We start from the raw sequence: 14333 nt of genomic DNA, 5'->3' as shown, positions 1-14333 counted from the left end.
ATGAGTTTTGCCCCATTTTATGACCTTTCTTGCCACAGTTGTTAAGTGAATCACTGCAGTTGATAACGTTAGTAACCTAGTTGCTAAGTGAACCTGGCTTCCCCATTGACTTTGCTTGTCAGAAGGTCGCAAAAGGTGATTATGTGACCTCGGGACGTTGTAACGGTCATAAGTATGAACCAGTTGCCAAGTGTCTGAATTTTGATCACTTAATCATGGGTATGTTGCAAAGGTTGTAACTGTGAAAAATGGTCCTAAGTCACTTTTTTCAACGCCGTTGTAACTTTGAACGGTCACTAAACGTACCGTTGTAAGTCAAAGACTACCCGTACTTTAGAATCTGTTCACAAATCATTTGCAAAAAAGCATGTTTAGCAACTGAGCTTTCACTCCCGTATTCTTTTGCCTAAAGGGAGACTACAAAGAAACTAAAACATTTGCCATTATTCCAAGCCATTTGTTAGTTTTTGAAAACACAACAAATATGGTTGCGAGACCAAGATTTCCCTTCCACTAACTCACAAGTCACATCAGTGACCTAAGACTCCCTATATCCACCACCTTTTACACACATGAAAATGAGTGAATGGAAACACACACCGGGGAGGGAGGAGCACACACAAACACACACAGCATTTCATTAATAAAACTTTCTGGGATTCCTAAACAAAGCATGCACTGAAAAAGTAGAAGATGCAAACAAGAATATCATGGCTATGGATTCTCATTCATTCATACATTCATTCATTCTCTCTCTCTCTCACACACACACACACACACACACACACACACAGGTAAAGATGGAGGGGATAAGAGGGAATTTATTTTTTCGATTCTGGATCATTTTACGTCCTTTCAGGGGGAGAGAGGGGGAAGAAGAAAACGAAAAAAATAAAATAAAAAAATGAAACGTTTATAAGGATGGCGAATACATCTGCCCCCGAAGAAGGTGCATACCATGGCTACTGGTATTTCTCTGGATTCTTCTGGCATGTCTGATAAGGATAGGGCTGCTGCCTCCATGTTAGCCAGAGCACCTCCTGTCAGCTGCTCTGGAAGTCCTCGCCTTTCTGCATCAGCACTCTCCTTACTGTCAAAGAGGGAGTCAAGTCTACTATCCGCACTGCTATCCTCTCGGCAGTCTACACCACTGCTGTTATCTATGACCGCTTCATCTAACACACTAATATCCATCATGTCAATATCCTGCAAGTTATCCAAACTTGCTTCAATATCCTCCTGCAAAAAGAAAAAAAAAAGCCACATATATAATAGTTGCTGGGGTTCCGGCATAGAAGTCTTACGGAGCATCGTTCCGTACGTTCGTTCGCAATACCTGCCCATCTCCAGATTCGTCTTCAAGGCCATTGTCCTCTACTCCTTCTTCCTCGAGCCTCCGCCCTAAAAAGAACAGAATCCTTGAGCAAGCGCAAACACACACATATCTATCCTATCTGCCTATCATTCTATCTCCATATTTATCTCCACATCTATCTATCTCTCATCATCTATTTATGACTCCATAATCCCTTGCGGGGTAGAGTCTGGACAATGAAACGAAGCTGTTTACTGGCCAGATGCCCTGCCTGTTGCCAATGCAGAGTTTTGTTCAGCGAGAGAAATATCTGTCTCTACCTAGGATCGAACTCACAGCTTCCTGATTGTGAGGCAAGAGCTCCACCTCTAGGCCACCGCACCACACACACACCCATCCACCTATTTCTATCTACAAGTAGTCCTCAATTTACAATAGTTCATTTAGTTACCATTCAAAGTTACATCACTAAAAAAAGTGACGTATGACCATTTTTCACACTTACAACCGCATCCCCCATGGCCACATGATTTATATTCAGATGCTTGACAACTAACATTTATGATAATTGCAGTGTCCAGGAGCCAGGCATATACCTTTTGTGACCTTTTGATAAGCAAGGTCCATGGGGAAACTAAATCCATTAACAACCATGTTATTAATTTAACATGGCAGTGATTCACCTAACAAATGTGGCAAGAAAAGTCATAAAATAGGGCAAATGTCTCACTTAACATTAATCTGGGGCTCAATTGGGGTAATAGGTTGAGGACTATCAGTATTTAACTCTATCTATCTATCTCTTAAGTAACCTGGATCTATGCCATGAAGTTTTATACAGGTAGTCCTCAATTTACAACCACATTTGGGACTAGACGTTCAACAGTCAAGCAAAGTGGATATTAAGTGAGTCATGTCCAATTTTATGACCTTTTTGCCATAGTTGTTAAATAAATATGGCTTCCCCCACTGACTTTCCCTGTCAAAAGCTGGTTAGGAAGATCGTGAATAGTGATCACAGGACACTGTAACCATCATACATACATGCTGATTGCCAAGGGCCATTATTTTGATTATGGGGATGGCTGTAAACGTAAATATTGATTGTAAATCAGTTTTTTCAGTACTGTTGCAACTTCGGTTACTTAAAACTTATAAAAACTTATATCATTGTTTCTCAACCTTGTTGGCTGGAAATTTTGGGAATTGAAGTCTGCATGTCTGAAAGTTGTCAAGATTGAGAAACACTGAACTACAGAAAGAGTTTTAAATCCTTCTGTTATTTCCCTGAATGCAGCAAATGTTATGAGGCCATCAGTGTACCCAGGTCTTAAAACAAATCACTCAGCATTTGCAGAGCAGGAATTTGATATCTATTAACCAATTTTACCCTTCGCCTTTATCTATTTCCTTGTATACCTTTACTGCTTCTTTTTGGCACTTTCTTGGGGGTTATTTCGGACACCATTGGAATCTCATCAGGGTGTCCTCCTTCTTCCTCAATAGCCTGTTAGAAAGAGACAAAGTCAGCATGGTAAACAGAACAGTATTGAATTTGGCAGAAAATACCACAAAGGAAGAAGTGTAGTAAGCAGTGCTCCATACATGATGGCCATTGACTTAGAAAAGAATAGAACCCTTCATTGGCCCAGTGTGATTGGACACACAAGGGATTTCTCTCCAGTGCATATGTGTACATACAATCAACAAGAGATAAATCATTATCAGGCTCTTCCAGCTGACATCGCAGCAATATCGGACACAGGGAACAGGTCTCCACATTCCCTGTGCTGAGTTCTCCCTGTTTGTAGGCTCCAAGAGGAGCCAAATCTGCTCTGTAGGGGTGGTGAAGCTAAGGAGGGGTGCCTAGAGAGGTCATGGGAGGAATCACAACTCTCCTGCTGAACCCCAAGCTTTTTTCCCTCTATGCCACAGCAAGAAGAGGCAGCCTAAAGATGGCTGCCACAAAGCTAGGACAGCCGAGAAACATCTAAGCATTGTATTGGTGCAGAGTCAGTGAACAGTGTCTGGAACTGGGTAAGAAGAATCCTTTTTATCTAAAACTCATCCCCAAAAGAATATCCAGGAAAAGAGAGGCTCACTGCTATTTTTAAAAGCAGCGATTTAACATTTTGAGGAGAATTTTAAAATTGAAGGAAAAAGAATCAAAATCTTTAAAAATACAGAAAATTGGGCAGGCATTGTTTTGGACAGGCATTTCAAAATGCTGGAACTATTTACTTAAAAAAACTTAATATCAACTTTATATTTTGGATTGTTACCATTAACATTGGATAAAACTGGTTAATATTGAAATTCGACTTAAGAGTGCCACCTGCTGACAAAAGGAAAGCATAACACATTCCCGAAATCCTGGAAATACTTGGCTATTGGAGACTTAAATGTGAGAATAAAAAAAACATTATTATTAAAGTATGATTGGCATAAAAATAAAATATTGAAATATTTAATAATTAAATAATGAAATATTATAATTCAACCAAAATATGTGTACTATTACCAGAATGTAGTAACTATGATGAATATTATTTTATTTGTACTAAAATGTAGATAGAAAGGGAATATTTGTAAATATAATAGACGCATAATTAAAAATTAGAATAGGCATGGAAACTAGACGGGGGGGATTAATGGAATAAACATTTTTATATAAGGTGAAGTAATAACAAGAGGGGAAATTAGAACTTGAACGATGGTAGTATTAAGCATGTTTGAAAAATATGGTGATTGGCATAAAGATAACATTGAAATATTGAACAATTAAATAATGGAAGTTTATAATTTAACATAAATATGTGTATTATTATTAGATATGTCCGTTAAATGTAACAAATGATTGCTAATATTTTATTTGTAGTAAAAGGAATGACACTCAGAATATGGTGATTGGCATAAAAATAATATATTGAAATACTGAATAACTAAATAATGAAAGATTATAATTCAACCAAAATATGCACACTATTATCAGAACTATATAACCTTGTCAACTGTAATAAATATGAATATTATTTTATTTTCCACTAAAATATAAGACACCCATGTGCCACACTGTTCAGGCATTGATGTTTGTAAAAAATAAAAAAACTTAAATAAAAGAGAGATAAATCATTATCATAATCATAAAATACAATAATTATAAACCATAAAATACAAGACTCGGTGATAGATAGATGAGAAGCCGTGTTTCTCCTAAAATAAGACAGGGTCTTATTGTCTTTTGACCCCCCCAAAATAAGCACTTGGCCTTATTTTCAGGGAGGTGTCAAGTGTGGTCATCTAATGGCTGCTGCTATATTGCAATATTTCCGGGAAGAGCTTATTTTCAGGGGAGGGCTATTTTTAGCACATGCGCTCCAAAGTCCAATTAGACTTATTATCCAGGTAGGCCTTATTTTGGGGAAAACATGGTAAATAAAAGCAATCACCGTTATAGGTCTCAAAAATCCATCACAGCAGGTTGTGTCCAAAATGTCTGTCTGCCTTACGCAGAGTTTATTATTTTTATACAGTTTTAACAAGCAGAATAAAGCATAGACAGCAACAGCATCGTTATTGGTTCATTCCCTCTTTATTTCCCGTGTCAATCTTGAAGACCATCCCAGCCAGATTGGAATCTTCACATAACACAACAGTTCCTGGTAGTACCTGGCTCCACTAATTAGGTGAGGTCACAGATGTTGAGGTAACCAATCACTGAGATCATGGCAGTTTGCTGCACATGTCTGTACATAACCTTTGTATAACCTCTACACACCGTAAGTTATAAGATACAAAGAACAAATAGTCATAAGATGCTAAAGGTAATAGGAAAGATGAGGAGGATAATAGGAAATACAATCCCATTATGTGGTTTGACAACCTAGGCCAGCGATGCCGAACCTTTTTTGGCTCACATGCCATAAGTGGGGGGAGCACAGGGGGGTTGTGTGCGGGCATGTCGCACCCATGTGATGCGCGACACCCGCCCCAGTGCGCATGCGTGCATGACAGATGCTGCCCCCCCCATTTTTTGCATGCTTTTTTCACCCTCCCCAAGCTCCAGGGGCTTTATAGGAGCCTGGGGAGGGTGAAAACAGCTTCCCCCACTCCCTGGAGGCCCTCCGGAGGCTTCAGGGACCTTCAGGAGGCTTCCCCGAAGGCTCCAGAGAGCAAAAAATGACCTTACAAGCAAACCGGAAGTCTGTTTCCAAACGTCTGGTTTGCCCATAGGACTGGTTTTGTTTTGTGCTACAGAGGTTTCAGAGAATGCCTCTGGAGCCTGGGGAGGGCAAAAAATGGCTTTATAAAAGGCTGGATTCAGCTGACAGGGCAACGCCTCGTTTACCTTGACAAATGGCTCCGCATGCCACCTATGGCATGCGTGCCATAGGTTCGCCATCCCAGACCTAGGCCCTAGGTTGTGAAACTCGATTTCATTGAGGGCCATATCAGGGTTGTGTTTGATCTTGAGGAGCCAGGGTGGGTGTGCCCAGCTCGACGTCACCCGTGTCAGAGACACCTATTATAGCCCAAGCACTCTGCCAGCAAAAACAGGCTACCGAGCTCTGTTTTTGGCTGCGATGGCCTCCTGCAACCCTTTGCCAGCAAAAGGAGCTCGGGACGGCTGTACACAGCCCTCTCGAGCTCTGCGTTCGCTGGCAGAAGCAACGTGAGCCAGTCCTTCGCTGTTTGCAGGGTGGCCCCGTGGGGCAGATTTTAAGCACCCCATGGGCCAGATCCGGTCCCTGGGCTTTCAATTTGACACCTCCTGACCTAGGGCGTAAGATAAACGTTGTGGGAATTTTATCTCATGCCATATGGACAGGAAGAAAAAAGGCAGTGGCACTGAAGTGTGGCCTCTAGAAGTTTATAGAGAAAAGCCTGCATGACATTTTCTTCCTCCACAATCGCCTGAGGGACGTGTGCAGCTGTCGTTGATTTGCAGAAGAGAAAGTCGGGACGAAGATGGATTTCTGCCCCAACCCAGCATGGCTCAGACTACAGGTAGCCAAAATTTATGTTGATTAAGTGAGACATTTGTTATGTGAGTTTTGCCTCCATTTTACGACCTTTCTTGCCCACATTTGTTAAGGGAATCACTGAAGTTGTTAAGTGTGTCACACGGCTGTTAAGCGAATCTGGCTTCCCCATTGACTTTGCTTGTTGGAAGGTCGCAAAAGGGTAATCACCTGACCCTGGGAAACTACAACCGTCATTAATGTGAGTCAGCGGTCAAGCATCCAAATGCAAATCGCGTGACCCTAGGGATGCTGCACCAGTCATAAGTCACTTCTTTTTAGTACTTCTGTAACTGTACAGTCACTAAAACAACTGTTGTTAAGTCGAAGACTGCCCGCATTTCTGTTTATTTGCTTCCTAGAGGCAGCTCTCCCTTCTTCTGCCTAGGGAGCAAAAACGTCTACATCTCTAGCACCAAGCATGACACAAACCGTTCAGCTCCATCAGGCCAAGACACCTCTCAGCCCAGCTTGTTCTTCCTCAGGCTGGACAACTGATGCCTCCAGGCAAACAGCAGATGGAGACATTTCCCTTTTGATGCTCTGCAACTGGCAGAGAGACACATTCTCAGCCTAGTGGGTAATCCTGAAACTTGAAGACCAATACCCTGATAGATAGGTAGTCCTCAACTTACAACAGTTCATTAACAACAGTTTACTGAGCCACAGTGGTGCAGTGGCAAAAGTGCAGTACTGCAGGATGCTTCTTCTGATCACCGGCTGCCAGCAGTTTGGCAGATCGAATCTCACCAGACTCAAAGTGGACTCAGCTTTCCATCCTTCCGAGGTGGGTACAATGATTGTTGGGGACAATATGCTGACTCTGTAAACCGCTTAGAGAGGGCTGGAAAGCACTAAGAAGCGGTATATAAGTCTAAGTGCTATTGCTATTTAGTGACCGTACAAAGTTACGATGACACTGAAAGGGGACTCATGACCATTCTTCCCAGTTACGACCGTTGCAGCATCCCTAGGATGTGATCAAAATGCAGATGCTTGGCATCTGGTTCATACTCATAACCGTTGCTGTGTCCCTGTCAACCCTGAAGCCATTTCTGGAGCAACTGCCACAGCTACGCTGCTTGGAGCTGTGGGAACAGGAGGGTGGGGGAATATAGACAGCTGGGGACTTGTAGCCAAAATAAAATTATTTATCCTGAGAACCAAGGACGTTCTAGGTATTGGGGAGAGATTGGACCATGTGATGGACATGGGGATTTTTTTGGAGGGGGGTGGATCTTTAGAGTTGGGTTTTCACCAGATGTGCCAATATAACATGCCAAATAAATCTGTGCTTTGAGGAACTCCTAGGCCTCAGAGTTTTGATTGCATTGGGTCTGTTAGTTGGAACCCTGACATTCCCAAGGTCATGTAATCCCCTTTTCCAAAATCAATGCAGAAGCCAGATTCACTCAACAATCGTATTACCAACTTATCAATGATTCGCTTAACAACTGTAGCAAGAAAGGTCGTAAAATGGGGCAAAACTGACTTAACAAATGTCTTACTTAACAACAGAAATCTTGGGGTCAATTGTCAACATAGGTTGAGGACTACCGCTACTGTCCCCTCTTAAAGAAATGTATCCAATCTTGTTTTCAAGCTATATTCTATGAGTAGCCATCATCATAATTCACAATAATAAACTCCAGAGATAAATTATACAAATGAGTCTAGGTTAAATCTTTTCCTAATCTTTTGCACTTCAATCATTTATCTTCTTCTATCTAACTAAGCTAAAGAGCTCTAAATCTTTTATTATAGATGGAAAAATCAGAGCCCACAATTTTTCTGGTTGGTCGGGTCACATGTTCTCCAGTTATGATGTAATTTTTCAAGCACAGCAACCAAAACCGCACTGTATTCAACATGCAAACCCTCCACACACAAGGGTGGTGACATTTTAAATTCTTTCCTAATCACTATATTCTTGGCTATGAAACCTTTTCTTAATGAGAGATACCTTAGACCAGTGGTCTCCAACCTTGGCAACTTTAAGACCTGTGGACTTCAACTCCCAGAGTTCCTTAGCCAGCTTTGCTGGCTGAGGAACTCTGGGACTTGAAGTCCACAAGTCTTAAAATTGCCATGTTTGGAGACCACTGCCTTAGACCACTTCAATATATACAGGTAGTCCTCAACTTACAACCTCAATTGAGCCCCAAATTTCCACCCTTTTTGAGTTCGGACTGGCAGCAACGGTGGTGGGTGGGTTGGGGGGATGGCTTCATGTGCGCATCCTAGCTCCAGTGCCAGCGCAAATGGAGCTTCACGTATTCACCCACCGCTTGCGCAGCCCAGTTCCCAACAGGCCATGGACCAGGATCAGTTCACAGTCCAGGACTTGGGTTCCCCTATTTTAAAGCATGGGTGTCCAACCTTTTGTCTTGTTTGGGCCACATTGAGTGAAGAGGAATTGTCTTTGGATGCGTATAAATACATATAATATAGTTAATATATATATATATATATATAAGTAATAAACTTATTTACTTTTTTCTATTTTTTTACAAATATTTTGTGGGGCCGCATTACTTGCCAATGTGACCCATGCACTGCAAGTTGGATGTGCTTGTTTTGAAGACATCTATTACGGCATTTTCTGCTGATTCCTATCTACAAGATCAATATTCAGATGTGAAACAAGAGAATGGAAAGAATCCTGAAAAAGATTTAATTTGACTTTGGGATAATTATTTTTCCCCCTGACCTACCATGGTTTGAAGATTACTACTTAAAATACAGGGACCAATTCTGGTTTTGTTGTTAATTTATAGGAATCTGTCAAGTTACAAATAAAAAGGAGAGGAAGAAAAATGTAAGCACCAGGTGACATTTCTAATGTTACATTGCTTATCTCCCACAGTTGCTACTAGGTTTCATGTACCACAAACTAGAAAAGCTAATAGGCCGCTGTTTTGTTTTTGCTGTGACTGCAGCAATTGAAAAGGGGTAGTTGAGAAAAATAAAAACAATGTACCCCAATAGCAATAGCACTTAGACTTACCGGTATATACCGCTTTACAGTGCTTTACAGCCCTCTCTAAGATGTTTACAGAGTTAGCATATTGCCCCCAACAATCTGGGTCCTCATTTTACTGACCTCGAAAGGATGGATGGCTGAGTCAACCTTGAGCCTGGTGAGATTAGAACTGCCAAATTGCACGCAGCCGGCAGTCAGCAGAAGCATCCTGCAGTACTGCACTCTAGCCACTGTGCCACCATGGCTCAAATGCAAGAAATGGAATTGTTATCATTCAATCAGCAGCCTGAGTCATATCACCCACTAACCATTAATATAGGTGTGTCCAACCTTGGCAACTTTTAAGACTTGCAGACTTCAACTCTCAGAAATCCCTAGCCAACAATGGCTGGGGAATTCTGGGAGTTAAAGACTGCAAGTCTTACAGCTGCCAAGGTTGAACAACCCCTGCCATAATATGATTTCCCTACTTTGGTTACAGAATGTTAGTTGTATGAAGCCAATGTAGTTGAGGCAGGGAGCAGACATTAGCCAAGTCTCCCCACCAAAAGCTAAGTAGGATCGACCTTCTTTGTGCTTGCATGGGAGACCACCAGGAAAGCCTAAAGCTGCCAATCAGAATGGAAAACCAGAAAAAAAAACACACAAAGATGGCAAAATCAAAGCCCTCCTCTCCTGTACTCTTCGTTAAGATGACTACATGGACTGCCTCTCCCTGAGATCCAGCTGGATTTGAATCTTTCCCTCTCCTGAAACCAGAATAGGTTGGGAGACTTATGTAGCTCCTTTACTGGTCAAAATAACAGAATTGGACCTTGGAGGTCTTCTAATCCAACCCCCTGCTCAAGCAGGGGACCCTATACCCGTGATAGTGAACCTATGGCACGCATGTCGCCCAAGCTCAGCTCCACTGTTTATGCGTGTGCGCCTCCCGACAGCCAGCTGATTTTCTTGTCTCTGCCGCGCATGTGGGGGGGGAGCGCATGCAGGAGATGCACACGCTTGCGTGGGAGGGGAAGTTGCACACACATGTATGGGGGGAGTGCAGGGGGGTGCAACATTCATCCCCCGTGGCCCATTTATGGTCCCAGGAGACTGCAGAGAAGCCTACTAGGCCCAAAGCCATCACTGCCCTATATCATTTCAGATAAATGGCTCCTTAAAAACTTTTAGTGATGGGAGCACCCACGAATGCTGAAGGCAAGCCATTCCGAAATGGATCTTAAAACCTGGCTGGGAGATAACATGAAGATGCATGTATTATATACAAGATGGTTTATAGGTGGGTGGCACTTCCCCCCAACGAGGTTAGCCAAAATGTTTCCTGGGTTTTCCCCACTGTGTTGGAAATGTGGAAGAAGGGATGGCACATCCTACCATATTTGGTGGTCCTGCACTGAGGTCACGAAATACTGGGGAAAGAGGTTACCGGGGCAAGCATGGAATGGAAACCCGAGACTTTTTTTACTAAGCATAAAACCAGAAAACATGAGTAAATCTATATGGCATTTGAGCCTACATATAATTGTGGCCACAAGAATAACGTATGCGCAATTTTGGAAATCTACTACCATACCATCGGAAGATGCCATAATTAAAAAGATTTATGAATGTGCAGAAATGGACAGAATGGCGGGTTGGCTGAGGGACAAAGGAGAAACGGAACATTATCTTAGCTGGAACCTATGGTATATGTGGGCGACAAGGAGAACAGCAGGGACTTAAAACAGGGAAAGTTAAATAGCAGCTGTTAACAATGGGAACTAAAAGTGAACATGGGTATTGTAATAGATCCCTGAACTTTGTAAGGAGAAGATGCTGGTTAGAGACTAAACAATGAGGAAGGGGAAAAAAAGTTGAGCTGTGAATGACTGTCATGGGGGGGGGGGTTGTTTAAAGTTGCATTTGTATTTGTATGTCTTATTTTAAAAAAAAGTATAACCAATAAAGATTATTTGAAAAAATAAAAGATGCATGTATTAGACACAAGGGGGAAATAGCCTGAGATTAAACTATTATTGAGAACCCAGATTGTTGGGGGCAATAGGTTGGCTCTATAAACCGCTTAGAGAGCGCTGTAAAGCAATGTAAAGTAGTATATAAGTCTAAATGCTACTGCAATTAATCGTTTGGAAAACCTAACTTGAACGGAGTTACACCAAGCTTCCATTCCATTTGTTAAAAGATGAATATTTCAGTTACACCAACATAACTTGTTGGTATAATTCCCCTGAAAACAGTGATAGTAACAGGCAATTCTCAGGCGATGAGGATTCAAACAGCAGCCACGAATTCTACAGGAATCCCTCAACACACGGTTCCGAGGGCGACTCTTCAGTTTTTATAAAGTCTACGTTCCGCCAAATCCCGGAGGCGAAAAGTTGCGCTGCGGCGCATGCGCAGAGGATTTAACCCCTTCGGCCCCCGCCAGCCCTTCCCGAGAAGGCTCCGCGCTCTTACCTTCCGGAGCCGCTCGAGAAGGACGCTCTTGTTGCCTCCGGTGTCCAGGTTGCGCTGCTTCAACTCGGCCCGCAGGTCGATCACCCTCAGGTCGCTCAGGCGCCGCCGGGTCATCCCGCCTCCGGAGCTTTCCGAGTCGCCACCGCTGAGGGAAACCGTCGCTTCTGCGGCGAGCCCGGCCTGATTCTCTGCCGCCATAAGGAAAGACTATGGAGCAGAAGGGGGAAAAAAACACAACGGCTTCTCGCGCAAAAGTTTGACTCTCAAAAAAAAATAATACCGAATTAAGCCCCTCCCCCGCAAAAAAAACTTTAAAAAAAACAAATTTCTGTAAACTGTAACGTCTATGCGGGGCGCGCGAGCGCTCCCGGCACGCATAAAATGGCGGGCGAGCTTCTCTTTCTGAGCATGCGCAGAACTGGCCTGGTGAAGGATCACTGCGCATGTGCGTTCTGATTGAACACCCCTATTGGGGAAAAGAGGCGGGCGGGGCGAGTGCGCGCGCGCGCGCGCGACGTGGTAGAATGGCAGAAGAAAGCGACAAGCGGGGAAACGAAAGAGAGCCCGGGAGCGCATGCGCCCTGAACATAACTTTGCGCCCGCCTTGGATGCGATTAAATATAGGGAGCTGAGAACGTATCTATGTGCGCATGCGGGCGTTTTTTGGTGGGGGTTTTTTTCCTGTCCTTGCCTGATTAGGGAATGGTGCTGACTAAAAATAGAATTTCAAAAATGTGCAAATAGCCTCCTTTTCTCTAGACTTAGCCAAACACAAATCCTGCAATCATTATTCATATGTTTTAGTCTCCAGGTCCTTAGCTGCTCTTTGCACTTTTTCCAAACTCTCAACATCTTTTTTTATTTTGTGACCAAAACTGGATGCAAGATTCCAGATGTGATCTTACAGTAGAAAGTTAACACCCTCTCCTAGAAGAAGGAAATATTTTGAGAAATATTTTTTAAAATATTATATTTCCCTGGATGAGAAATTGAGAAACATGTTCTTTTAGAGGGAGAAAGCAGACCCCACCTTTAATAGCCCACAGCAGATGTCAGCACTTAAGTGACAGAGCTTATTGAGATCTAGGTAGCTCTATTCATAGGCAAAATGCTGCAGACAAATACTTTAGGCAGAAATCTATTCAAGACAGGATATTTTGAAATTCCCTGCAGCAAAGTCTGAATAATGGTAGGATTAGCCCTCAGCCACAATAGGAATTACACAAGGCCCTTGATTGCATCACCCTCACAAACTTCAACCAAACTTCAACCTGGGAGTTCAGACAACCTACAGAGCCAGCTATGGCCCCTACATGACCCCATGACAACAGCCAATAGAATACATGTTCTTGCACAGGAACAGGAAGCTCAAGTGCAAAGCCCAAGAGAGGGTATAACACCAGGGGTGGGTTTCAAAAATTGTTCGAACCTACTCTGTGGGTGTGGCCTCCTTTGTGGGAGTGGCTTGCTGCCCATGTGATCGGATATGAAGATGCCGACGACACTTGTCAGAACCACCTTAAATTATCTCACACACAGCACTGGCATGCATAAGAATATGTTGTAAACTTGTTTTTTAAAAGGCATCTTTGGTTTGCGTTAAAACAACTTCAACACACGCAATGTTCTGATTGCACCACAAACACAGTAGTCATCCTTACCTTTCACAGAGGCACTGAGTTTTATAAATATGAGCATGATAGTCAGTGGTGGGTTTCAAAAAAATTTGGAACCTCTTCTGTAGGTGTGACCTGCTTTTCAGGTCCACTGGTGGAACCTCTTCTAACTGGTTCAGTAGATTTGACAAACTGGTTCTACCAAATAGGTGCGAACTGGTAGGAACCCACCTCTGTATAACACCCACATCTCAACTCTATGTGGTCAGCTGCACCAGAACTCATGTGGTTCTGTTCATCATTAAACCATCTTTCCAATCAGTTTCCATGTTTCTAGCATCCTTCTCCCGGCTTGGAACCAAACCAGATGGATATTTCTCCCAACATTGCTAAGGCTTTATAAAGCTGTATTAATACCTCACAAGGTTTTGATTCTCCGTATACAACCAGGGATTGCATTGGCTTTTTTGTCTGCTGCCTCACACTGCTTGCTCATGTTTAAGCGATTGTCCACTAGGTCTCCAAGGTCCATCTCGCAGTTACTGTTTTTGAGCCAGGTTTCACCTAATCTGTCCTTGTAACTGGTTTTTCCTGCCCAGGTGTATGAATATGAATATGCTTGGTCATTTAAGACTTTTTTCTGCAAATAAAACTGATGGGGGCAGGAGGGGGGTCTGTCTGAATGCAGGTAGCTCTCGACTTACAACATCCATTTAGTGACCGTTCAAAACTACAACGATGACTTACAACTGTTTTTCACACAACCATTATAGTATCCCTATGATCACATGATCAAAATTTGGACACTTGGCAACTGTCATGTATTTATGGCAGTTGCAGTGTCCCAGGCCAATGGGATCCCCTTTTGACACGCAAAGTCAATGGGGAAGCCAGATTCACTTAAAAACCTTGTTACTAACTTAACAACTGCAGTGATT

At 42.7% G+C, this 14333-nt stretch overlaps 1 protein-coding gene across 3 annotated transcripts in view; it reads right to left on the bottom strand.

Moving 5' to 3' along the window:
* LOC106550497 (scaffold attachment factor B2) overlaps positions 1-12169 on the bottom strand; it is a 51571-nt gene extending 39402 nt beyond the window's left edge. For 2 of the 3 annotated variants that reach the window (XM_087703327.1, XM_087703328.1), the window contains exons 1-4: positions 11780-12169; positions 2735-2822; positions 1337-1401; positions 958-1239 (exon numbers count right to left, since the gene is read on the bottom strand). In XM_087703327.1, coding sequence (XP_087559453.1) covers positions 958-1239; positions 1337-1401; positions 2735-2822; positions 11780-11977 — 633 coding nt within the window. In that variant the 5' untranslated portion in view covers positions 11978-12169. The remainder of the gene's footprint in view (positions 1-957; positions 1240-1336; positions 1402-2734; positions 2823-11779) is intronic. The other variant, XM_087703329.1, reaches the window with a different exon arrangement.
* Positions 12170-14333: the final 2164 nt, after the last annotated feature.

This window comes from Thamnophis sirtalis, unplaced genomic scaffold (assembly GCF_051295495.1).
Source record: "Thamnophis sirtalis isolate CommonGarterSnake01/CBP01778 unplaced genomic scaffold, rThaSir2_p1.2 scaffold_1, whole genome shotgun sequence".
Taxonomy (NCBI): domain Eukaryota; kingdom Metazoa; phylum Chordata; class Lepidosauria; order Squamata; family Natricidae; genus Thamnophis; species Thamnophis sirtalis.
This window is presented reverse-complemented; position numbering and strand designations above follow the sequence as displayed.